Genomic DNA, 25,555 nt, shown 5'->3' with positions numbered 1-25,555 from the left:
CAGAATACTACCCTAGAATCTAACACACCCTCTCACTTACAAACCTCTTTTTCTTCTTTAAGGTTAAAAGTAAAGCTATTTATATATTACTCTCGTTGTTTCATATCTCTAATCTTAATATTGCATCCAAATTATTAAAATCTACCTCTCCCAGTACCAGATTATTTCCTCCTCCGCTACCTTCTCGTAGCAGTACTCTAACTATACCTAATAAATCTCTAAATTTGTTATACTCTAGAATTCTTAGTACCTTTAGTAATCTATCTACTAGTATTAATTTTACTTCTAAATATTCGATATTAAATATTTTTTTTTTCGAAAATCTCTCCCCTTAATCAGTATCTATAAATATCTACGTACTTTATCTTTATACTAAAAGTAAGAGTCCCCTCTGTAAGTACCTTAATTATTTATTAGTTATCATAACGTAGAGTAGGAATAGGATCTTTTAGTAACCTTACCCTTAATGCCGATATTAATCAGTTTATAAAGAGGGTCTCTTTAACTACCTTCTTAATTACGTATAATTTTACTCCTATTCTTAACGTAGTAACCGCGGTCTATTTAATCATTTCTTAGTAAATTAAACCGGTATATAGTTTAATTATAAATCCCTAAGAACTTTTATAATTACTCTTATTATTAGTAAATAATATATTAAATATAATTTCGAGTTTGTTATTCCCGCTAAAGTAGAATATTTATAGTTTTATTATTTTTAAATACCGTATAGCCTTTTCGTTCGCCGCTAAGTAAGTAAGATTAGAATTGTAATTATATTGGATTAATTTATTTAACGAGAATATAATATTTAATCCAATATTAATTACTATATATAATAAAGAACCTATATTAATTCAGTATATTCGTATCTTTACGTAATTAGTAATACCTTTATACGGAATTAATTCTTTATACCCTATAGGTATTAAGGTTGGGCGGTAGCTAAATTTGAGTAATTGAGTAATTTTATTAATTTATACCTCTTAAAATAATTAAACTTTCCTTTAATTTCGATTATATATAATTTTAATACCAAGAAATTATTAGAATTCATTTCCTCCTATTAGGGAATACTATAATTACAATTTTATCGTATATTTTTTAACCTCCTTTATTTTACTTTTATCAAACGTAAAAATAATATTATCGATATAATATAGTATAAGAATACTATTTTTTTTTATAATATACGGGTCTTTAAAGATTATTTTAAATCTTATCGATTTAAATACCCCGTTTAATTTTCGTTATTATAGTAAGAGAGCTCGTCGGAAACTATATAAAGCTTTAATAAATTTAAGAACCTTCCTAAGTATTTAATACCCTAGCAGTATATATATATAAGTTTCTTTATCGAGGTAAGTATTTACAAAAGCGTTAATTATATGATATTAAATAAATTGGAAGTTAAAACGGGTAACGAAAGCAATAATAATATAAAATAATCGTTTAATTAGAGTAGACGCGTACGTATTTATTCCTATTTTCTTTTATTAGTTACCCTATATGACGAGCTTCGCTTTTGCTGTTATTAAATATTCCATTCTTATTAAACTTATAAGTATAAACCTATATGTAGTCGAAGATTTACTTACGTTTAGAATAGGGGATATCCTCATTAACTTCAATCTACATCTTTATATCCTTATAGTTTTTAAAGTAAATTTCCTTTATTTTTAAAATTATTAACCGAATATATAATTATTAAAATTATAATACTTTTTGGGTATTAGAGGGAAATTATATTAATATACCCTATTAAACGATTATATTTTGTGATTAATTTTTCGACTTCTACCTTAGTAATTAACTTCTTATTTATTTTAATTATTAATTAAACTAATTTATTAATATTAAAGGTAATTTCCTATAGTTTTTAATAATAGGAATATTAATTTATAATTCGGTTAATAGAATAACCGGTATAAAGTAATGTTGGCGTGGTAAATAGAGGTGATAAATATAAATTTATAATATATTTAATAAATATTTTATTGTAAATAGGCTATTAAATTAGCACTTTTTATAATTAATTATTTTTAATTTGGTAGATTTCTTAGTTTCTTTAATAATCCTCTTAATTTTAATTAAGGAAATTCGACAGGAGAGGTTTAATATTACCGTCGTTAACGTCGTTTAGTAGCGTATAACCTTCAATATAAAATAATTCGAATACCTCCAAAGGTTAGCTAGCGGATTCATTTATTTTATTAAATAAGTTAATAAACTCTTCGCTAGTAATTTTAAAATCGTTTTTAAATTTCTTAATATTTAGATAATAAGTAATATCTAATTCAAACAATCTAATTTATATAGGAATTCTATATACAATAGATAGAAATCGCTAAACAGCCAATAAAGTACCCGATCTAAGCCTTTAAGTTATATTTTTAAAGTCTTTACTCCTTCCTTTAGGCGGCGCTTATTATAATAAATATTTTATACCTATAAATTCGAAGGTAATTTAAATTTAGTTTACGTATTTCTTACTAATTATATTAGTTCGTAATATAGGTATACAATTATTCGAAGGGAGATTTCTAATTATATAGGTAACGAAGAGAATGATTAATAAAGTAAATAGTCAGGCAAGTAATTTCTAGCTATAAATCTTCTGATATTTTCGAATTTAATAATATAATATAGTATCTCTCTTTCATTATACCCCCTAAACGTTCTACCCTTCTATTCTATACTTAAATATTGGGAATAGAAGGTTTAAAAACTATATTATACTAGGCGAATCTATCCTTAATTTCGTTACTTATAAATTCGTTATTATATTCGACGGTCTTAACGTTAATATTATATCAGTGCTTAAATATTTAAATATAGTTAACCAAAGTATTAACTATTATAATAACTTTTTAGTTCGCTAAATAATAATTCCAGATTAATCCCAATAATTAATAGGTAATTAAAAGAAGGTAGTATAATCCTTTAAATGCTAATTAAAAATTAAAGAAATCGACGGCAAATCTTTCTCTTAAATTATAGCTTTAATCTTTTAAAACGCGGCTAATTTATAATTTTATTTTTATTTAGTATGTTAACTTAAGCGCGAAGCCTTTATATTTTAAGTTATATTCTTCTATTAAACGCGTTGTTAAAATTAATTTCGTAAGAAATTTAAAATTGGTTAAGGTAGTAATTAAATTCTCTAAGAAGGAGGAGAAAGTTAAAAAGGAAGAGTTAGCGTAACTATTGAATTGAACTTATAAAATAACCTTCTAAATTAATAGGGCATTTAAAACTAGAAACAAATTTTACCCTCTTAAAAATTTAACGTTATTCAATTTAAATAGTTCGCTTTATATATTTAATAAAATTATTCATTTCCTTTACTTTTATTATATTAATCCAAATAATTCTTTATAAAGTAATAATATTCAAATAGAAATCAAAAGGTTTAGGAAGGTCAATATTATTATTAAGGGTAAAAATAGTCCCCTAAAATTATAATTAAAGGAAGTTGCCTTTTACCCTAACTTTATTACTAACCTCGTCTCCTATTTTTAATTACGAAGGTAGGGTTTCTATTAGGATTATCGATTATTAAGAAATTATTTGAAGAAAGTTAACGGTTTATTCTTTTATTATTTAAATATTATTTATAATTAAACGGTTATTGAAATTATTTTTTATTTATTTATTAGAGCTTAGTTTATAGCGCGCCATTATTAAATTAATTTATATAGGCGACGACTTTCGAAATAATTAGCAGAAATATAATATTAGCGGTTCAGCTACCTAAGTCCCTAAGTATTCAATTATTTATAAAGTATTAATGGAATATGATTACGTAGTATACTTTTAATTAAATACGATATTCATAGGATATAATCTTTAAGGAAATAATAGCCTCTTTAATATACCTTATATATTATAGCGTTACCCTTTTTACGTAATTAAATTTCGGATTTATTTAATAGGAATTTCCTTTTCTTAGTACTAAAGCCCTTTAGCTTCTTATTCTTACTGTTATAACGAATATCCTTATTTTGAATATTATAACCTTCGCTATTATATTTCTAACTATTATATTCAATATTAATTTCGTTGACACTAAAAGTATTACAATAAATTCTTCTTCTTCCGGCGGTAATCCTACAACGAGCGTTATTAGCATTATACTATTTAAAATCTTTATAAACCTCTATATATTTAAAAGTATTAGCGGCTATCTTTTTATTAAATTTCTAAGCGCTATTATATTAACCCGGACGTACAATTTTAACCGTATTAATAAAATTAGAGTACTATAAATTAGCAACGAAAATCTCCCCGACTCCTTTATTCTAATCGTTACTTATAGCAAAAAATTAAGTTTATAATTAATTAATTAAGTTTTTAGGTTTTTTCGTAAAAATAATAATAACCTTATAATATATTTTTCTTACTTTAATTTAATCGTCGACCACTTTATAATTCGTTATTTATTTAAAATTTCGATATTATTCATCGGTATTATATTCCTCCTTTATACTTTTACCTTATCGTTTATAATTAATTAACGACTTTATTTAGGTACGTAGGGCTTTATTATTAATTATAAACTCCTTTTAATCCTTTTTATTATCAGGATAGAGGTTAATTTCTAATTTATAGAATTATTTATTAATAAGGTCGTCTTCGGTAATAAAGGTATTAACTATAATCTCGTTTCGGTCGTAATATTTAATAAATTCTTTATAGTTAGTTCTATTTTAATAGACAACAATTTAAGAATTAATACCGCTATCGAAACGTATAAGCTCCACTTTAATATTATTAATATAAGTTCTAGCCTCCTTCATTATAAAGTAATAATTGGGATGAGGCTATTTTAGGGTGGATAGTTTCTTAATCTTTCCTTAAAGCTAATCTTTAAGGGTATTAAGGATATATTTCGATTAAAATATAAATTCTTATCGCAATTAGTTATCGCTGTCTTTAAAGTAATCCACGTTTTCTTTCGTTTCGGTAGATTTTGAAAGAGATATTATAATCTGGTTGTTATTTATTATTTGTACGTATTAATCGTTATGTTGATAAGCTATATATTAGACTGTTAATTATCAGATTTACTGGTAATTGATTGATTCTGTGTGTATCTAACTCGAGCGCTCTCTTCAGAAGGTATGAGGGTTCTGGGGGTAACCTATATTTGCCAAGACCTGTTAAATCAGGTGGCTGGGACTCTGGCATCTAGTCCACATCTGGCCAGAATGCCACCCTAGAATCTGACAGCCATGGCCTTTTGAAGGACCCCCATCCCCGCCTGAACCAGGGACCTTGCCCACGGCGAACGGTAATGATGATGGGATTCTGACACCACCACACCCACCAACATTATACACACAACACGAGGAGAAGAAGCCAAAACATGCCGCAACACGAAGGAAATGGACGCCAGCAACGGAAATGGGACGACGCAAAAACGGCAGGAAAGGGGTCTCAGCGGGAGCCAACGGAGATGGCAAAGCTGGGTGCTGAGAACGAAAAGCCAGGGACCAGTCAGCGAGCAGGCAGTTCATTGGCTTGGCCCAGGGTTGATCGGCGAGATCGGCAAAAGGGGGTCGTGGGCGCCAAGGTGCTCGGCCGATTTGCTTTCCGAAGTCCACGAGCTCACAAGTCCCAACTCCCTTGGGTTTTCCAAACGACCTTGGGGAAATGCACGGGAGATGTGCAAATAGTTTGTGGAAGGACCCTGAGCTGTCGAAACTTTTCGATATGAGAGATGGGAGAGGTAATGATTGATGATGTCCGTGTGAATCATACTGAATCAGCATTTCCTCACCTGGACCCGCTGATGACCCGAAGTGGGTTGTTCTCAGAGCGGGGACCAACAGTGTCGTCATTGTAACTTTTCGCTGGTGAGGTACGTACCGCCGTGCACACCCGACCCGACCCTGACCCCTTTTCCCGTACTAACGCCAGGGTCGTCGGCAGCGGATTTTGGGGATTCGATTTTTGGTCAGGCACCCGAATTCAAAATGTAAATTCTCTCATGACATATTAGAGATTTCAACTCACGAAGTGTTCACGATTGCAACACGAAACAGAGCCGTGAAAAGGAGGCACACGAGGCGCACCACCATGAGTTTATGCAGTGTCACTCATGATCGGACTCGCAAAAAGCAATCAGGAAATTTGGCAGACCATCAATCTCTCTGATCAGTAGTTCTAGACCTCTGTCGATCTGGCCGGCTCTGTCGGACAAAGTTCAGCCATCAAGGAAGTCGAAGGGCAGGTCAGCAGTCAGCAAGTCAGCACCAATACATTTTGGGGCACCACCTCTTGTCCATCAATGTGCTCAGCTCCCAGATGAGGCCATCACAAGCAAAATGGTTGAGTTGCTAAATGGAGTGTTCCCAAGGTCCCCATTCCCATGCCATTCCCATAATTCTCTCAACGGAGCCGGAGCCGGCGACACGGCCGCAGGAGGAAGGTCGCATGATGGTGGGAATTGCCAAAAGGGAAGATGAGATGTGACCATCCCAGAGGAATCTCACAGAGCTTATTTCTCCATCAATCCTGGCTATGTGCATGTCCGGCGCAATGCAGTGTCTTGAATGTTCAGGTTTGTCTCCCTCGTGGCATCATGAAGTTTGCCCGCTTGCCGGCCGGTAGTCACGCCGCTGCATGTCTGTGCTATTACCTATTGAAGACGATCTGGATGTCTTGAGACAGTGGTCAAAGACGATTTTCAGTACACAGTAGAGATACCATCCAGTGCCCAGTCGTCGCCAGTGAACTGTGTCGCCAAAGTCTCACTGTGAGTCTTTGCGCAAGTGAGCGTGGTGAGGTGCTCGGGGCTCCACCGTTGGACTCCTCCCTGAGTCTCCATCTTATCCGCCGCGCTACTGTAAATTCGGTCGGTCAGGGGACTTTGTCGCTGGCGAGGTCGCCCCGGGCCGCACTTTGCCAGAGAAGGTGCACCCGACCCGACCGATAGCCGCCCACACAGAAGGAGTGGCCCGGGAACTGAGAGAAAGAGAAAGAGAAGAAGGAATGAGGAACTGACTTGAGGAAGGGACAATGAAGTGAATGACTCTCTTGATCAGGTCACGTTTCGCGTCTACCTCCAGCTCCTTCCCGCGTTCTCCCAGTAGAGTGGACAGCGCGGCGGGACCACCTGCCTGCACCGGGCGCAGCGATAAGGCCACGCCAGGTACCGCCCGTGCCGTCCGGCCGCGCGTCTAGCCCATTATCCACTGACCACCTCCTCACTGCCCACACACAGGGCAGCTCTTGAACCCTCTACACTAAACCCGCAGCCCGACCCGACCCAAAATTCTACGGCTGGGCCCAGAATCCCTCCCGACCTTCAGTGAACAGACCGCACTGGACTTCCGTTTTCTTCGGTTTCGTTTTCCGAATCTCTGATCAGATCCTCATCCGTCAACCACCACCACAAGTCCACGGTCCACATTTCACAGTTCCCAGCCTTCTCTCCTCGCTTGTCTTCTCCCCGAGGCTACCTCTAACCACCTTGCCTTGCTTACCACCACCTCCTCCCTCTCTCATCCTGGCTCCCTGGGTTACTGCTCGGTAAACAGATCCGCTGATCGGCATTGACACGTCGGCCCCCCAGTCCGTCGTTCCTCGTCTCCCACGCCCGCACGCCTGCGCACCTAATCCTCGCGAGAATTTTTAAGCCTTCTTCTCCAACCACACAGCGCATATCGCACCGGCGGCCTCACGATCACGGCAACACCCACCCACCCGCACGGCAGCACATCGCATTGCATCCCGCCATCTGCTATCCGCATCCGCTGACTACACAAAACACACAAAACACCCCGTCGACCGATGACACGAGATCCCCGATACAAGGCTTAGAACAATGGCGAGTCCGGTGGGGGAGGATAACTGGGTCGACTTTGTCGACCACCAACTGCGTGGCGCCACCGACCTCGAAAATCGCGTCAAGGTCATCGAGACTTTCCGTCGCGCCGTCCAAGCCGAGCCCGGCAGCCTCAAAGTATGGATGGCCTACTGCGAATACTTTTGGTCTCTCTATTCCGACTGCCAGCCCGGTAGCGACGCTGGCTGGCCCCTTGACGAGCAGCACCTCGGCCGCGAAACCTTTACCCTGGACCATGCCCTCAACCTCTGGCAGGAGGGCTATGAGGCCGTCCAGTACCGTCTCTCCGACAGCCACCAGCTCTGGAATCGCTGGGTTTCCCTCGAGATGGAGCTGCTCGCCCGCACAGCTACCGAGGCCGGCGTCCGCCGCATCACCCATCTCTACAAGAACAGACTGGCGGTGCCCCATGCCGCTTGGGATAACACGTCACAGATGTTTTCTAGCTTCCTCTCCGAGTACAACCGCGCCAACTACGAGTCCGAGATGCTGCACGTCACCGCTAACGCCAGAGACGCCAAGCGTCTGTACGAGATGCGCGACCCTTGGGAGATGAAGCTCAACCAGGCCCAGAAGGCGGGCGATATCGCGGGCATAAAGGCCATCATGACCGAATACATCGATTGGGAGATTAGGCAGGCCAAATCCAAAAAGGATCACCATACCCTGACAAACATGCGCATTTGCCTTGGTCTGTTTTCGCGTGCTCTTACCGGCATCATGTCTTCGGATGAAGCGACCTGGCTCAACTTCCTCGTTTTCGTCTCAACATGGCACTCTGACGTCAAGATGGGTCGCGTAAAGATCCCTTCGGTTATCCTGCCCAACATGCTGGACGTCCTTCAGCGCGCTGTGCACCACGTTCCCTGGTCTGGCACTGTCTGGGCCCGCTACATCCTGGCTGCCGAGGAAGCTGGCCTAGGCTTCACTGACATTGAGCGCATCAAGCACGCAGCTACGAGCTGTGCCCAACTCGATCGCGATGGCATGGGTGGAGTTCTGGAGATGTACTCGGCCTGGTGTGGCTACCTGAAGCGCACCGCCATGAACCCCAACGCGACCGAAGAAGCCGTTGACCTTGCCGAGGTCGGCCTCCCGTCTGCCCTGGAAGACGTTCGACATTGGGGCAAGCGACGGTACGGTGATGCTTACCAGGGCGACCCCAACTTCAGGTTAGAAAAGATCTTGATTCAGTTTCTAACCGAAAAGAAGGATGACATTGATGAGGCACGAAACGTATGGGAACAGTTGTCTGGGATTCCGCTACATGCCAATAGCTACGATTTCTGGCTGGCTTGGTTCCTCTGGGAAATGCTAGTCTTCGCCTCCACCAAGAGCAAGAACCGGAGCCCTACACCTGCCACCGTGGCCCAAGGCTTGCGGGTCCCCTCCTTTGCCACTCGTGTCTTCATCAAGGCTCTCAAGGTACGAACGCTCGACTGGCCCGAGCGGATTATGGATGTTTATCTTCAGCATTGCAACGACTATGAGCTGGCCGAAACCCTACGCGAAGCCCAGGATACCATCTACAAGACGAGAAAGGGAGTTGCTAGGCGTCGTGAGAGAGAGGCTGCTCAAGCACAAGCTCAGGCCCAGGCCGCGTACGCAGCACAGGCACAGACCCAGGCCCAGGCTCAAGCCCAGCACCAACCGCAGCAACATCAACAGCAACAGCAATATCAGCAGCAACAATCCCAGGATCACCCCATGACAGATGCCCCGCAAGCTGGCACATCACCCGGCTCCAAGAGGAAGCGTGAGGATGGTCCTGTAGATGAGGCTGATGATGGTGCCAAGCGGGCAAAGAGCGAAACCATTATGGGTGCGGCTGAGCTCAAGCGTGACAGGGAGAACACATCGGTTTTTGTTCGCAATCTTCCCGAAGGCATTACCCAAACCAAGCTGCGACAGTTTTTCCGCGAGTACGGCCACATCAACAACATCGACCTCCAAAAGAGCGAAGGTGCCCCGGCTGTGGCGCTGATTGAGTTCAGGTCGCCAGAAGATGCTCGGACAGCTTTGCTTCGCGATGGGAAATCCCTCGGCGAATCAGTTATCCAAGTCAGCCCGGCAACCGACTGCACCCTCTTCGTGACCAACTACCCGCCTGAGGCAGATGAGCAGTATATCCGCGATCTTTTCAAGCATTGTGGTGACATTCACAGTATCCGTTTTCCCAGCCTCAAGTACAACACCAAGCGTCGTTTCTGCTACGTATCCTTCCGCGACCGATCCTTTGCAGCCGCGGCCACTCAACTTGACGGCAAGACTTTGGAAGGAGGAAAGTTCAAGTTACAAGCCAAGTTCTCCGATCCAGGTCATAGGCAAGTGCGCCAAGGAGCTCAGGCCGAAGAGCGCGAGCTCCACGTGAACAACCTACCTCGTGCAGCAAGCGAAGAGGACGTCGAAGGTCTCTTCCAAAAGGCCGGCAAGGTCGTCAGCGTCCGTCTGACGCGCAACATGGGAGGTGTCAGCACCGGCACCGCATTTGTGGTGATGGAGACCAAGGAGGAGGCAGCCAAGGCGATTGAGATACTAGATAAGGTGATCTTTGGCAACCATCCCCTCAAGGTGGAGGTGTCAAAGCCGCCCACGCGCAAAACCACCGCCACGAGTCGAGCTGACGGTGAAGCCGAAGGTTCGCCAGAGTCTAGCGCCTCCGGGTCGGGACCTAGTCACGTGTCCGGGCCTGAGATTGCCGCCCGTACGATCGCCATTCTTGGCATTCCCGACACGATGAACGACGCGCGCGTTCGCTCCATCGTCGCCCCCATCGGCGCCATCAACAAGCTCGTGCTCCACCCGCAGCACGGTGGTGCTGTTGTCGAGTTCGCCGATGCAGCCACGGCTGGCAAGGCCTCCCTCGTCATTAATAGCACTGAGATCGAGGGTGGTAAGAAGCTGCGCGTCGGATCCGTCGGTCAGCTGTTCAAGGAGAAGGCCGAGAAGAGAATAGATCGGATTGATCTGCCTCACCAGCAACCGCAGAAAAAGCAGGACAACTCCAAGGCCAGCAAAAAGGGGAAGACCGCCGCGGAGCTGATGCCACCGCCGCCACCCATCAGGCGACCGCCTGTACTGGGCAAAGCGGGGGCCAAGAGGGGACTCGGGTTCGTCGTTCCTGTCAGCAAGGCGCAGAAGGAGCAGAACGCTGCTGCTGCGGCGACGAAGGAAGGCTCGAGCTCGGAGAAGCAAGTCAACGGTAACGGGCCATCGTCATCCGCGGTAGGCCCTGCTGCGCCGGCACCACCGGTTGCTCAGAAAAGCAACGCCGATTTCAAGCGCATGTTTTTGGAGGGAAAGAAGTGAGGTGGAATGAAGGGGATGGGGTGGGATGGGGTGGACAAGGTCAAGGTATGCATATTACGGTTTTGGTCAAGACTCAAGGGTTGATGTTGGGTTGGGTTGGGTTGCAACTTGCATGGAGCATGAGCATGAGCATGGGAATGGGGGATGTTGTTCTAAAGCATTCCGCATGAGTACCTATTGACAGTTTGGGGTTGCCTGAAAAGTGTTTGGAGGATTGGGAATACTTGGCAGTGAAGGGGGTAGAGGTTGTTGTGTTAGTGTATGATACCATGATTTGAGGAGAGATGAGATTTTCCAATGAATGAAGGTTCAGAAGTAATGTGGGACATGAATGAGGCGAATGACGACTAGACTTCGTGAAGGGGATGGATCTAGAAAGGAAACGGGGTGATTTTCTTACCTATGTTGTTTCATGTACATACGCCATTGCTGGTCATTTTTTATGCTGTCGTTAGTAGGTCGATTATTGCTGTATGTGGTAGTTGAGTGGTTACAGGTACGACTTGAAAGATGAATCTATACCCCATTTCTTCTGGAAGGAGACAAGATGATGTTTGAGTCAGGTGAGGTGATGACGATGGCAATGATGGAAGCCGGAAGCAAACGTGGTGAGCTGGTGCAGTGGTGCCTGGTGGTGGGTGGCTGGACGCTCGTGGGTAGAGAGAGGTAGTGAGAGGAAAGAGGTAAGTGACAACGAATCACCTTCTCTCCGACCAAGTCCAAATCCGAATCCGAAGAAAAAGAGCCTGTTCAATCGCGATCGCTAACGATTATCAGGGGTACGTACTCACAACATAGTGTACGTAACTCCAAGCCTTCCTGCTTTCCCAATTATGTAAACTCCAAGCCCTAACCCTCCATCGGATCGGCCTCAACCTCGTCCTCGGGACCGCAAACTGCGAGGGCTTGCTAGTTGATCCTGGAAAAGTGCAATAAAGCCAGCTAGAAACTTAAGGGACGCCACCACCGCATCTTCGCACCTCTTTACTCTTTGTACTCTTTGCACGGTACCAGCAGCACATACCTATGTACGACCTTCCACTCCAGTTTCATCCACAGTCAGGTGCACACATCGTATCCTCATCCTCATCCTCGTCCTCATTCCTGGGACCGACGTCGTGAAGACAGGCTGTCAGACATGCAAAAAAGCTATGCCAAAGACTCCCGAACGGTAGTCACCTCAGCAGCCCAGCCCAGCTCAGCTCAGCGACTTGCAGTTACGGTTGGTTACCCAACTTCAGCATAATGCGGGTGGCCGCCGGCAGTGTCCGACAGATGTTGACCCTTTGCGAGCAAGAATTCGCGTCGATGACGGAACCAACTGGGATCGTTGAAGTTTTAACACGCAATGCAAAGCCTTGTGTGCGTTTATGATAATCTTTGGCGTTCTGTGGTGGTGGTGGTACAAAAGGCAGTAAAAGACGCCACGGCTGAAATTTCCCCGGGTTGAAGACTCCCCAAGACTCCCAATTGAGCTTACCAACAAGTATATCATGGCCCGTCCCGTGGTATTTGCGGGGTGTGTGTGGTCGGACAAAATATGACTTGCACCCGTAAACTTCCACTTGGGTAAGTATTGCCTGCAGAGTTCCTCTTTCGATTTTCCGTGGTTCCGTCCCTCCTTCTCCTTCAAGTCTTCCGAAAAAGAAAGGGCTGGAAGCTGAGCGAGTTCCTCCGAGCCATTCCCGGGAAATATTGTTTCTTTTTCGTAAGGCTGACGACCTGGCTGGGCCTGAACTACACCTGTTGGCTTTTTCCCGTCGTTGCAGTTGCACTGAGGCTCATGTATTGTCTGAGTAAGCAAGGGATGCGGTAGGTTGAACAAACTCTCAAGTTTGGTTCATGAGGCGTCGGAGGCGTTGCTGATGATTGGGCCCATCACCCTGGTTGGTCCGAATGGTCTGTGGAGGAGTGTGCATGCGCAGGAGAGACATTCCGGGAGGAATTGCAACCTTCTTTGACGGACGGACAGGACAGAGATGGATGCACATCTGACTGATAGACTGACGGATTTGCACTATGTCTGGCGCAGTTTTACCATGGTTCATGACAGCGTGACTTACACCAGGGGTAACTACTGCCGAGTCCCCGTATTCCGTATAGTCCACCCTGGGCAGGGAGCTGGAGGGAGTCAGGTACTCCCGTGTTTGTACGACGATCTTTGAGCGGCCCTCCCTGGCTCGCGTGACCGAGGGAATGAGGATATCGATCAAAGTATAAGTGAAGCTCCTCCCTCGAGTCTCAACCAGCTCAGAACTTCTATCTCTCATCCCGCTTCACCAGTCCAACATTCCTCAGTCCAATCCGCCATCGCCAGCAACAACAGAGCCACCAAACCACAAAGATGCATCTCCTCCCATCTCTCACCGTCCTCGCCACCGCCTTCACGGCCCTCACCTCCGCCGTCGCCCTCCCCCAGTCCGGATCCGAAGTCGAGTCGCGCACCTACGATGATAAAAACAAGTGCCTCCGTGAAGACGATGCCAACACCCTCCGGGATGCCTACGTGCGCATGATCAGCGCCTGGAACATCGCCGATGCCAAGTACCTCACGGACGACTTCAAAGACACGAGCGGTAGCATCAACATCTTGATCGGGAAGCCGTTGGACGGATCGGTGCCTACGTTCGCGACTAAGCAGGAGTTTGTGGATCATATGACTGTTATGGTTCGTTATTTTGCCTTTCTCAGTCTCTCTTTGCCTTTGCTTCACCTCTCTCTTCAACTCTCTCTTCACCTCTCTCTTCACCTCTCTTCACCTCTCTTCACCTCTCTTCACCTACTCCCTTCTCTCCCCCCCTCTACCTCCCCTTTCCCTCCCATAACTAACTACCACCCCAAAAAAACAGCCCGACAACCTCCCCCTCCAAGTGACCTTCTCCACCTTCAACTGCAACTACATCACCGTCATCTGGCACGCCACCTTCGGCGCCGCCCAGAAGGCCGTGCGCGGCATCGCCGTCGCTGGCGCGGTGTACAACAAGCAGAAGAAGATGTGGCAGATCAAGAGCGTGGATGTGGAGTGGAACTCTTTGGCTTATCTTTTGGATATTGGGGGGAGCTATACGTTGCCTGGACAGGCTTAGGTTGCTGAACCGTCAGGGCAGGGGGTTAAGGGGAGTGTGAGTAGGTAGGAGAGATTGAACCTAGGGACTATGGGAGGTGGGGGGAGGGGGAAGCCAAGGGTGTGGTGCTGCGGTGAAGAGGTTGTGGAAAGCGTGAGTGAGAATGAGCTGGAATGTATCCGTGGTGATTGGGTACGCGAGCCGAACCAAATGTCGGTGCCCAGACCCGTTCGGAATGTTCGCTTCGTTTTCAATCCAAACGGCGAAAGGGTCAAGGGCCAAGGGGCATATCGGGTGCCGAGCCGGGAACGGGCATTCCAGACAAGGTTGGCGGCATCGGTTTGCATGCAAGGGACCCGGTGGCCGGTGCATGATGTGTCACGCGTGTGGGTACCTGGTCTGTCTGGCTTACTTTTCGTATTTTTATCAGATTGCTGGGTATCTGTTGGATAAGAGTCCCATCGTTGGATATAATGATCAATGCCCTTCCAATTGAATCTTAAACCAATTCACCTGTGTTGTGATGGGTGGAAAAAGGAGATTTTTCTCTCGTCAGTTCGAGAATCAAAGTGCAGCTTTGCCATCGTCATCACAGTAGCGGTAGATAATTGCCGAAGCATACATGCCATGTATATTGAGACATATGCTGTGTTCAAACTTTGACTCGTGTCGTAAAAAGGGACGCTGAGACACTCTTACTCTGTCTGCGCTTCGGAGCCTTCGCCGATGTCGTGCCACGACGCAAGGAAGTACGCGAAGTTGAATCGGTGCATTGCTCATTGTGTACGACATAACTTGCTAAGGCTTGGGGGATTCGGGAGTAGAGAAATAGCAAGTTCATGCGATAATTTCCGAAGGTTTGCGTGTGATGGAAATAGAAATATAGGTACCTAGCAGTATCCTTGATGTTTGCGCACATGATATCCTCGTCATTTTTTGCTGCATTAATTGCGAACTGGGAGAGGAGGTAGAGCACTTCCTCGAAGGTCGATTCGGATTGTTTCTAGCTGATTGAGACTCCAACTTGGGACTCAAAAACTCGAGTGTCCTCGTACTCGTAATCCGCATGTTCAGGTTGTACAGAAACCATTAATAACCCTAACCCCCCTTAACAGAGTACCTGAGAAAAGGGGGTGTATGGGTCTCAATTCTAAGAGGTCAACACAGTCGGTTCGTGAGTGAAGTGACAAGTGTTCAGGCCCCTACAATTGGTACGCCACTTCAGTTTCAGAACAGCGTATACAATCCACTTGAGTTGCCCGAAAACCTATTAGTTCACAAGCCACTTCTGCAATGGCACGTTGCGCTTACCGGAGCTTGGCTTCATCCCACTCGTTGTTCAACTTCTCAGGAAATGATATGTATCAACCCTTCAACCATCATAAACTCGTTTGAGTGCCAGAAACCCGGCTTGCAGTTTTCTTGTCACCATTCCTCGCAAAACACAACCCAAGAACACCGACCCAAAGACCAACCATGGAGGACAACAATTCCTCACCGCAACCGCCGCCACCACCACAGACAACCCACCCAGAACTCTCCTACACCACCATCCCCCTCAACACACCCGCCACCGAAATCCGCCTCCTCGAGCTCTTCCCCTCCGCCGAATTCCCCTCCCCGCTCCACTGCCGCCTCTACAACACGCCCATCTCCTCGCCCGCGCCCTTCAAAGCCCTCTCCTACGCGTGGGGCAGCGACGACAAGACGCATCTGATTTACATCGACTCCAACAACAACACCAGCGACAACGGCAACGATGCAGATGCAGATGCAAGCCTCGCAAACCTCACAAGCGGGGTTAGCGTTTCTTCTGGTGACGAGGTCGATGGCGGTGGGACTGGGGCTAGGGCGGCTGGGGCTGGGAGAGGGGAGGGAGAGGAAGCACACGCCAAAATGACACCAACAAAAAGGTTGTGTATAATCCGCATCACCTCCTCGCTAGACACCTGCCTCCGCCACTTATGAGCGATTCACCACCGCGACCACCCCCTGACCAAGCTAACCCTCTGGATCGACCAACTCTGCATCGACCAATCCAATTCGGACGAGAAAGCTGTGCAAGTCGGCCTCATGAATCAGATATACTCGCGCGCCGAGCAGGTGCTGATCTGGTTGGGTCCGGAAGCGGACGGGTCAGATGAAGTGATGGACTCATTGGCGGAGCTTGGGAGGGAGTTTGAGAGCATTGGGGCGGAGGCGGGCGATGCGGAGAGGATTGATGAATTGGTGAAAAAGGTTATATTGGGTGGTGACGGTGAAAATGCTGGGGAGAAGAGGAAACGGGGGAATGGGGAAGGTGTGGGAGAGATGAAGAAGAAGGAGGGGAGGGGGGTGGTGGGGAAGGAGATAGTGGAGGAGATGGTGAAGGAGATGAGTGGTGGTAGTGGTATTGGTGTCGGGGCAGGTACTGGTACTACCTTTGGAGATGACAAAGTCGTTGATATCCCTGGTGATGGTGATGGTGATGGCGTTCAAGTTGGGTCTGACATGGGAGTGGGTGTGGGTGTCGTCAATACAGAAGCGTTGGACGGAGCTGCAGTGGTCTGCACGACAAACAAAGCCGATGCAAGCACTGGAAAGACCACCATGGGAATTGTGGAGGAAGGAGCAACGAGACTTGTTCGATTGTGGGTGTCGGGGGAGTTGCGAGCTCTGTTCCGACGCCCATGGTTTACGCGCGTGTGGGTCGTGCAGGAGGCGTGTCAGTGCGCCGACACTGTCTTTGTATGTGGAATGAAGCCGCCGGTGAGCTACGACATCGTTGGGGCGATTGCCCTTTGTATGATTCACGCCGTGCGAGAGGTTTTGCGCAAGAGTGGTTACGCGGCGGACTGGGACGGCGTGAGCCCCCTTAGCACTGACATTGAACTACTAGCTGGGGTGATGATAACAAGAGATGTGATCCCGGTTATGGGCCTCTTTATACAACAGATAGCTCAGTCTCACGCAACTCGTGAGCGTAGACTCCAGCAGATCATGGAAGGGGAAGGGGGCGACAATCTATTTCGACTACTCACCGATACGTACACGGACAGGTTTTTGTCTAGAGAGACGAAGCTTCACAGAGATCGGGTTTATGCTTTGCTGGGTCTGGCGGCGGATGTTGGCGACCTAGAGATCAAACCAGACTATTCCGGCCAAACGGGAACTGCACAAATCTTGATCGAGGTAGCAAAGGCTATCATCGGAAAGACGAAGGATGGATATCCGGTCGAGCTTCTCTCTTATTCGCAGTTCCCCAAAACAATTCTCGACGATGGGAGTCATGACAAGCTACCATCATGGGTACCGGATTGGAGGTCTGGCTTGCGATACGCTTTTTATTACTACACCAATCCTCAGAAAGGGAATACGGGAACCAATAAGAAGATGCTCATGGCATGCGGGCCTCATCGTTCAGTCGAGATGGTGCCGAATCGGACCGCTGGGATTTTGGGTTTACGGGGATATCTCGTTGACACCATTGAAGTGGCGGGCGGGATGGTATATAGAGGGCGCTTCAACTTGGCGACGAATCTGCAGGTGTGCGATCACCATATTGCGTTCTTCGAGAAGTTGGACAGACTATGGGAGCTTTCGAAGCAGAAGGACGAACCCATATACGAGACTCCGGCACGAAGGGAGGAGGCACTTTGGCGTGTGCCCGTTGGAGATATTGCATCCGATTGGCAGATGACCATGCTTCAACATAGGACAAAGACCGATTTGGTCCTTGAATATCACAGGTTGAGACGTAGTTTGGAGCAATTGCAAGCGCTGGAAATCGACATGACTGCGCCCGGCTGGATGGACTGTATGGATGAAGATAAGAAGAAGAAGGTTCTTGAATGGACTGCACACTCATTGGAGGCAGATGGAGGGAAACACTATGACGACTGTCTCGCAAAAATGGCCGGCAAGAGCTTATATCTCACGAAGAAAGGGTACATGGGAATGGGGCCGCATGAGATGAAGTCGGGGGACGTCGTCACTGTCTTTCCAGGGGCAAGGATCCCCTTCGTCCTAAGACCAACAGCAGAAGAAGACACCTTTACTTACATAGGGGACGCATACTGTGATGGCATCATGGACGGAGAGATCACCCTCAGGGAGGAAAAACGGGATTTCTTCCTCGTCTAGGCCAAGGTGTATGGGATAGATGTAAGCAAAATGGTGATCCAATTGATTGGATAGAAAGTGTGTGATCTGATGAAAAGAAAATAGTCTACTCCCAAGGCCTTTGGGGGGGGGGGGGGGGGGCTGGTTTAAATACACGAGTCCCTTCGTCCCCAACCGGACTTCCAATCAGTTGTGGGCTCCCTTGATGGGAATCTCCTCCTTCCTTTACTGCTGGGTTCCATCCTTGTATCGCTGGGCTCCTTCTCGCCGTGATGCCTTCCTTCTTCACATAAGATACATGCCTTCTATCTATCTGGGTCGCCACTTCCATGGCGGGACAGCGCAGGAAAGGTGACCTCTTGCCGTGCATTGGGACGCAAGCAATCGCAAAGAAACTATGGTAGTGTCGGATGTCGGAGCTGTACTGGCGGTAGACAAGAAGAGAAAGGAAACAGCAAAAGCAAGAACCAAGGAGCAAGCAACAACAACTGAGATTGAGACTGAACCAAGGGCATAGATAACCCAAACGAAGACATCCAATTCAATACTTGAAAAGTTGAACGACCCAAAACACCGTCCCTAATGCAAAACGCAAACATGCTAAAAAACCAAAATAGATCTGTCCAAGATAAGAAATCCCCTTATAATCTCTCCCTGCCGACCATCCATCGCTTGGGTCGCTATACAAGTAAGAAATCCGAAACAACTATATCTGATCTGTATCCAAAAAGGTCTCAATAATGATGTTGTATGCAATATGCAAATCCAACCTTTTCGTTCCGTTCCCCATCCAGCATTTCCCCCCTCCTTCTTTCACCCCTCCTTCCAGTTCCACCCCCATCATCCACATCATTAATTCCTTTCTTTATATCCCCCTCACCCTTATTCATCACCTCTAAATCCCCTCCCTCATAGCCTCCTCAATACTCCCCAACTGACTCCCATCCAACGCCTCCACCGTCACCTTACTCGGCAACCCGCCCTTCCTCGCCAAAAACCCTGGGATCACGCCTGGCTGATTGATGCCCGGCGCCCTAGGCTTGATGGTCGTCCCCGTCGTCGCAGAGGACACGGACCGCACGGAAGACGACAGGGGGGTGGTGGCGCTCGTAGCCGCTGTGCCCGCCGTCCCCGCCGTGCCGGTGGTGGTGGTGGACGAGCTGAAGCTTCGGTAGGAGGACTTGCCGTCGCTTGGAGCGATGGCGATGCCTAGGCCGGTGCCTGTGCCTGTGCTTGTTCCAACAGGGGTGGGTGTGGGCTCGGGGAGTTCCGGGGTTGGCTCCAATCCTGTTCTTCCCGGAACGGGCGCTTCGGTTGTGGTCGGCTGGCTAGAACTCTGGCCCCAAGGCCGCCACGAGACTAGCTTACCCAAGGCAGGAAGAGACAGCTGACGGGAGGCTGTTGATCGCACAGAAGAGGACATATGCAAACCGTCAGTGTGGGCGCGACGATTGGGATTGAGGAAAAAGGGCGGTTCGGCGACCGAGGGACGTTTGTTATTCTGGGAGGTGGATACGGGTCGGGGTAGGCGCTGTCCTACCAGGGCCAAGTTATCTCTGGCGTGCATGCTTCCGCGCGAACCGCGCGCGCCCGAGTACGAGATGGTCGGCATGGCCGTGACGTTGCTGATTCCCGTTCCGGCGGCGCTGAGGCCGAGGGGTCGGAGGGTCAGTTGGCTCGGGCGGACCTTGAGGGTGTGGATGTCGAGACCGTTGGAGAGGGACATGATGGATTCGTGTGAGGTCATCCGTCGGAGTCCTCCTGGTCGTTGCTCGGCCACTTCGGGGTGGAAGTCGAGATCGTTATGGATGGTGTCGTCGCCCGCGATCGCCGGGTCGTCGCCGTCGCCATCGCCATTTACGCTGATGGTCTCGACGGTGTCGTCTTCGGCGGAGGAAACCCCATGGGCTATGTCGGGTACGTCGTCGGTGGTGTAGGCGCCCATAGCCTGGTTGAGTTCCTCGGCAAGAACGAGACCGGCTAGCGATCGGTGGCCGGGGTACGGTGGTGAACAAGTACCGCAATTGTACATTGCCGTGCTACGGGTCGACCATTGGGACGCCTGTCTGCGGTGGGACCTTCGGTTCCATTCGGGCGAAGCTGGATCGAGACTTGTTGTGGGAGAGTTGGGGGCGGACACCTCGATGATGCCGCGGTCGAAAACCGAGTTACGGCGGGGGTTCGATTGGGGAGAGGTCGGCGCGGAGGATGGCGCAAATTCGGAAGGCATCTCGGATATTAGGGACCAACGGCCAGCTGCTGTCGAAGTGGAATCGTGAGTACTGTGACGCGGGACAAATGGTGGCCCAAGGCCACGGCCCGCCTGCCATTGGGGGTTCTGGGAGGATACTGGTGTTGTAGGTGCTGAGATGATGTGTGGCGGCGAAAAGGTACCTGAAGTAATGGATTTCCTGTTCTTCCTTGATTTTCGTGACTCGCCCTTCTGGGCAACATGATAATGATGGTGAACGTGTACGGCCTGCGAAACTATCTTTGGCGTTTTGGCCGAGTCTGGATCGTCGAATTCTGTCTGTAGTGTTGATACGGTACCCATCTGCTTACTATTACTTGATAACGGCTGGTGATAGTGCATCTGTTCCCGTAGGAGTTGGATTTCGTCGTGTGAGTTCATTAGCATGTCGCGGAGTTCGGCAATGCCCAGTTGTAGGTTGGCGTTGTCCTGCAAGAGGTCGCGTACGAAATGCGACACGACATTGCTACTGCTCTTGGTGTCGGATAGGGATTTGACAGCGGCAGCGCCCTTAAGTCTGCCTGCTGCCGTGCTGAGCTCCTTTTCCATTTCTCGTTGTTTTTCGATACGGCCGATCACCTCGGCGTGTCGTTCCCGTTCTTCCTTTGCTTCCTTCTCCATGCGCTCCAGTTGTTCCTGCAAGTCGTTGATACCCTTTTCGGCCTGCTTCCAACGTGTGATGGCGGTGCGCGCCTCCTCCTGTGTATTGACCAAGGTCGCATGTAATGTCGCCTGTTCCTCCTCGAGCATGGTGAGTTGCTTCTCCAGGGTCGCTGCCCTCTCCGCCGCCATTTCCAGTCGGCGGATCTCTCGCTGGGACTCGCGTAGAGTGGTCTCGAGGTAGTCAATCCGGGAGTCGGCCTCTCGGACGGTATCGTTGAGCGACTCGAGTTCGGCGTGGAGGCTGTAGTTCTCGTGTATCGTTTCCCTGTTCTTCTCCTCGAGCTCTGCATTTTCGCGTTCCAGCTGTTCGATGCGAGCGGTGAGTTCGGCGCGGTCGCGTTCGGCGGCGGCCATGTAGGCTTCATGGCGGATGAGCAGGGTCTGGAGGGAAAAGGTCAGCGAGGAGAAGCATTCCTCCGGCCTGGGTTGTCGCGCGCGCCATTTGCCGTGTGTTGCGGGTGTTTTTTCTGACCACTCCAGCATTGTGCATTTTGTGAAGAGAAGGTGAATGGATTCGCGAGCAGGCCATGAAAGGAGCGAAATCAAGGGATGTTAAGGGAGCGATTGACGGTGGCGGGCGCACAAAGAACGGATGGAAGGAATGCGGCACGCATCAACAGGAAGCAGGTCCGCGTCATTGATTACTCACCTGGCCCATTTTGGCGGCCGTATGGACATCGCGCTCGACACTCTTGAGGCGAGTACAGTTGTGCCTAAGATAGACGCAGTCCTCCCTTCCACAGCAGCACCGCATAGCCGACGGCTGTGCCCCCTGGGCGGAGTTATCGCCGTTGGAATCCATCATGGCGGCTTGGGGTGTTGTCGGATTTTGCGGCACGAGCTCAGCTACGGGCTCAGTATGCTCAGCAGCAGCGGCGGTGGCTACTTCTTCGGCGGTCGGGGTCGCGGCGTCTACCATTCCCATTCCCATGCCTATAGTGTGTACCTTAGGGACGCGGAAGGGCAGATACTGGACTCGTTGTGTTGTCGTCGGAGGCGGATGAAGGGGAGGAGGATGAGGAGGAGGACGGTGTCTTGGTCAACACCACCTCCACCATGCTGCTGAAATGTCGACCCCTAATTGACTTAGTGAGCGGCGGCAGACTTGTCAGGATAGATGGAGAAAAAGAAGGTCGGGAAAAAGCACGAGGACCACGGATCGTTGACTCGGGACTCGCAAGGGTTGGCAGGCAAAGGACGGTGAACCCGGTAACTAGTCCAAGGATGTCTAGGAACAAAAGAAATGGAAGAGCAAAACAGAGTCCTAGGTATGTCGATAGGGAGGGAAATGAAGAGAGAAAAGAGAGGGAAAAAACAAAAGAATGAATTGATAACGACAAAAATGGCGTCCACTGGTTGGGCGTCACCCCCTCCCCCCTCTGATCCATGTCTTCCACTTGTCCCCATTTGAGGCCCCGGTCTGGTCCTCATGTGCTTCACTTTTGGGTATGAAGGCGTTGAACAACACAGAACACAGAATGACTGGCGTCCCAAGTGGATTCGATTCCAGAGGTCGAGGACGCGCCAGGTCACCACTGCACAAGAACACTGGCGCAATCGTTGCAGCCCTCTTGCAGCTGCAGCCAAGACCTGGACTCCCACCACAAAGGTAAAAAGGCCCAGAGCGGGCGGGTGTGCCAGAGACGATGAGCCGAAAAGGTACCCGCTCACACCAATGATACCACACCAGTCCCATTTAAACACCTCCCCCACAGCTGGCAGGCTTTTCCCCTCCTGTTACGGCTTTGTGCCACTTCCTCACCAATTTTCTTAACACAAATACTCGACCCACCAGCTGCCAAAAACTACAGAGGTACAAGGACGGCTCACCGCCCAATGCACCCGCATTAACCACTTCCAGCTTAGCCACTTTGGTTCTCCCTTGGTTCTTCCCCCGGTCCCCGATCATTGCGACCAAAACCCACTCACACCCAATCCAATTGATAAAGCTAACGACAACCGAACGACAAGTCGACAACTGAACCGTCAACCATCGACCGAGAGCATGATTCATGTTTTGGACGTTGGGCCGATTCTTTCCTTCTTGTATTTGTGTCACTGTCCATCCTCCAAGAGTCGCGAGAACGACGAGTATGGTAAAGTAGGAGAGGGGGACGAATGATAGTCTGTTACTTTGCTGCAGATACTCATTTCTTCAAACTGGGTAAAATCAGCCAGCCCCATCTCGCCCCATCTCGCGCCTCGTTTCGCTTCTTCCCTCGGAGATCATATGTACACAGTAGTTGACAGCCTTGGGCACCTTGCGTGGTAATCCGTTGGCTGTTGATTATTTTTGGTTGGCAATCTGAATGTAGGCAATATTATCTCATTAATCTGGTGGACATTTTGTCTCGCCCGTGAGCCTGTGACCTCATGCCCGCTCATGCCCGCGGACGGGCCCAAACATGGAGCATCCATGGATTTCTTTCCCCGAACATTGACATCGACATTGTGCATGCGACGAAAATCCGGGCTGGATAAACCCACTGTATGTTTTAGTTAGGCTGCGTTTGTTCTCGTACGGGTTTCGTACAGCGTTTGGAATAACTCAACTTACTCAACCAACTCGACTTAACTCAACCCAACTAAACTCAATTCGAGACCCCCAAGGCGAGTCACAACTCAACTCAGAACAGTGAGTGAATTGGCCGCCTTTTTGAGTATAAAAAAGGTCATATGAGGCCTTTTGTACGAAAACCGTACCAGAACAAACGCAGTCTTATATCTACGGTCCCCATACCAAAACTGTAGCAAAAACACCAAGTGGCACGAACCATGTCTACCAAGATACTTTCGCCCGGTATCGTGAAGTTAGAAATTGTCAAATTACTATTACCATTCCTAAATCTTAAGTGATTGATTACCCATTTCGAGCGTTGAAGCTCAACTTGCGAATTCAAATCGCAAATTTGGGAGGTCAATAACGAATACGCATTACGAAAAGTCAACCCGGCCACGTACCGGCTTGCACTTGAAGAAGACGGCAATTAGTATGACGGAACAGCTCTGATCTTTTCCTTCCCAAAGCCACTGAATGCGCTTCCAAACTCCTAAGCCTTCGGAAGATCTTTACATAAGAAGCCAGCGGTCTTTATCCTCTTTTGCTCTCTATTTTGCGTTGCGTGGTCACTGGAAGACTTCGACATAAGTCGGGCTTCATGTACACCGTGGGTATAACCGGTTGATACAGTGGATTTATCTGGCCCGCCCAAACATGGAGCATCCATGGTTTTCTTTTCCCCGAACATTGAACATTGACATTTGTGCATGCGACGAAAATCTCCACATTGGACTGATTGATCCTTGACCGACGGACGGGCGGTTCCGGCGATCCGTCCCTTGTTGCCCTGGCTGTCGGGTGAGATGAGATGGTGATAACCTCTTTTTTTTTTTTTTTTTCCTTTTTTTTTTTTTCTTCAATGACATTTATTCAGTTCTGTTTTCACGATCTCTTCTTCACTTTGGGCATTCGAATTCATTTCTTCTGAACACTGAAACTCCACGCCGCCCTGGCACCTGGTTGCTACCTGAATCACAGCATTCTTCCCCCGATCCCATGGAACACCAACAAAAAGATCTTGTGTACCGTGAACCATCACTACCGTGGCACTCGTAGCACCTCATGCAATCCGTCATCGATTTGGCAAAGTTCACAGGCCATCAAGTAACGCGATGCCGTCATCGCATAATACATTTTCGTTTCACACAGCTTAAAGGGCATGATAGTTAAAAGACGGGCACATTGAGAACGGAACAACTCAATACCCTGAAAAAATGTTAGACCTTTCGGATTGGATCAGATACTCAAAACATTTATTACTTCAAAAACCCGCTATTCCTTCGTTGCTCATACCACCTTACGCTATTTCATATCTATAACAAGCAAAGCTAATGGCTGTGCCTGCTAAATATTCCACGATAAACCTTTTCCTTCGTGTATGGTCGCGCTGTATATCCACGAACACGCGCCTAGCCCACCTAGACATTGTTGCATAGCCAATAATGAGCAGACGCTCAGTTCAGCGGCAGCTTCAGAGATTCCAACGATCGATCATGCCTTCCAGAAACACACCATACCCAATCCCAAACTCCCACCCAAAGAAGAAGAAGAGCAAGAAGGCCCTTCCGTCAGATTCTTGCTCCAAGACGACGTCCCTGACATGATCTCAGCCGATCTCAGCCGCCCCCCGTTCTTCTCGCCGTCTCACAGTTTATCCTTCCGAAAAGTGATAATCTGAACTGCGGTCACCTGTGCTTGTTCTGGGTGTTACGGCAGCATCATCCCAAGTTCCAGCCCCAGCTCCAGCCCCAGCT

The 25,555-nt window shown here is 47.8% G+C and overlaps 7 protein-coding genes across 7 annotated transcripts; 4 read left to right on the top strand and 3 right to left on the bottom strand.

The window, feature by feature from the left end:
* Positions 1–5,014: 5,014 nt before the first annotated feature.
* On the bottom strand, positions 5,015–6,092 carry B0H65DRAFT_148721 (uncharacterized protein). Its single transcript, XM_062821049.1, has one exon. The coding sequence runs from the start codon at positions 5,841–5,843 to the stop codon at positions 5,163–5,165; it is 681 nt and encodes a 226-aa protein (XP_062682521.1). The 5' UTR covers positions 5,844–6,092; the 3' UTR covers positions 5,015–5,162.
* Positions 6,093–7,695: 1,603 nt separating this feature from the next.
* On the top strand, positions 7,696–11,295 carry B0H65DRAFT_148787 (uncharacterized protein). The gene has a single exon (XM_062821050.1). It carries the CDS (start codon positions 7,832–7,834, stop codon positions 11,159–11,161), a length of 3,330 nt encoding a protein of 1,109 aa, XP_062682520.1. The 5' UTR covers positions 7,696–7,831; the 3' UTR covers positions 11,162–11,295.
* Positions 11,296–13,146: 1,851 nt separating this feature from the next.
* Positions 13,147–14,701, top strand: B0H65DRAFT_556898 (uncharacterized protein). Its single transcript, XM_062830067.1, has 2 exons — positions 13,147–13,829; positions 14,011–14,701. Exons 1-2 carry the CDS (start codon positions 13,506–13,508, stop codon positions 14,245–14,247), a joined length of 561 nt encoding a protein of 186 aa, XP_062682519.1. The 5' UTR covers positions 13,147–13,505; the 3' UTR covers positions 14,248–14,701.
* A 785-nt stretch (positions 14,702–15,486) lies between these two features.
* B0H65DRAFT_460441 (uncharacterized protein) lies at positions 15,487–16,554 on the top strand. Its single transcript, XM_062826533.1, has one exon. The coding sequence runs from the start codon at positions 15,703–15,705 to the stop codon at positions 16,192–16,194; it is 492 nt and encodes a 163-aa protein (XP_062682518.1). The 5' UTR covers positions 15,487–15,702; the 3' UTR covers positions 16,195–16,554.
* Positions 16,555–18,450, top strand: B0H65DRAFT_460440 (uncharacterized protein). Its single transcript, XM_062826532.1, has one exon. The coding sequence runs from the start codon at positions 16,588–16,590 to the stop codon at positions 18,346–18,348; it is 1,761 nt and encodes a 586-aa protein (XP_062682517.1). The 5' UTR covers positions 16,555–16,587; the 3' UTR covers positions 18,349–18,450.
* A 683-nt stretch (positions 18,451–19,133) lies between these two features.
* B0H65DRAFT_148685 (uncharacterized protein) lies at positions 19,134–22,328 on the bottom strand. The gene is made up of 2 exons (XM_062821048.1): positions 21,891–22,328; positions 19,134–21,622 (listed from the first exon to the last, which is right to left on the bottom strand). Exons 1-2 carry the CDS (start codon positions 22,170–22,172, stop codon positions 19,223–19,225), a joined length of 2,682 nt encoding a protein of 893 aa, XP_062682516.1. The 5' UTR covers positions 22,173–22,328; the 3' UTR covers positions 19,134–19,222.
* On the bottom strand, positions 21,876–22,751 carry B0H65DRAFT_148681 (uncharacterized protein). Its single transcript, XM_062821047.1, has one exon. It carries the CDS (start codon positions 22,627–22,629, stop codon positions 22,189–22,191), a length of 441 nt encoding a protein of 146 aa, XP_062682515.1. The 5' UTR covers positions 22,630–22,751; the 3' UTR covers positions 21,876–22,188.
* Positions 22,752–25,555: the final 2,804 nt, after the last annotated feature.

This window comes from Neurospora tetraspora, assembly GCF_033439725.1.
Source record: "Neurospora tetraspora strain CBS 560.94 chromosome Unknown B0H65scaffold_3, whole genome shotgun sequence".
Taxonomy (NCBI): domain Eukaryota; kingdom Fungi; phylum Ascomycota; class Sordariomycetes; order Sordariales; family Sordariaceae; genus Neurospora; species Neurospora tetraspora.
This window is presented reverse-complemented; position numbering and strand designations above follow the sequence as displayed.

Excerpts from the sequence above, each read along its gene's own strand:
- B0H65DRAFT_460440 (XM_062826532.1), top strand. The coding sequence starts at position 16,588 with ATGGTGAAGGAGATGAGTGGTGGTAGTGGTATTGGTGTCGGGGCAGGT.
- B0H65DRAFT_148681 (XM_062821047.1), bottom strand. The coding sequence starts at position 22,629 with ATGGATCAGAGGGGGGAGGGGGTGACGCCCAACCAGTGGACGCCATTT.
- B0H65DRAFT_556898 (XM_062830067.1), top strand. The coding sequence starts at position 13,506 with ATGCATCTCCTCCCATCTCTCACCGTCCTCGCCACCGCCTTCACGGCC. Across the intron at positions 13,830-14,010 it reads TGGATCATATGACTGTTATG|CCCGACAACCTCCCCCTCCA; the intron begins GTTCGTTATTTT and ends CCAAAAAAACAG.
- B0H65DRAFT_460441 (XM_062826533.1), top strand. The coding sequence starts at position 15,703 with ATGGAGGACAACAATTCCTCACCGCAACCGCCGCCACCACCACAGACA.
- B0H65DRAFT_148685 (XM_062821048.1), bottom strand. The coding sequence starts at position 22,172 with ATGGGAATGGGAATGGTAGACGCCGCGACCCCGACCGCCGAAGAAGTA. Across the intron at positions 21,623-21,890 it reads CGGCCGCCAAAATGGGCCAG|ACCCTGCTCATCCGCCATGA; the intron begins GTGAGTAATCAA and ends TTTTCCCTCCAG.
- B0H65DRAFT_148787 (XM_062821050.1), top strand. The coding sequence starts at position 7,832 with ATGGCGAGTCCGGTGGGGGAGGATAACTGGGTCGACTTTGTCGACCAC.
- B0H65DRAFT_148721 (XM_062821049.1), bottom strand. The coding sequence starts at position 5,843 with ATGACGACACTGTTGGTCCCCGCTCTGAGAACAACCCACTTCGGGTCA.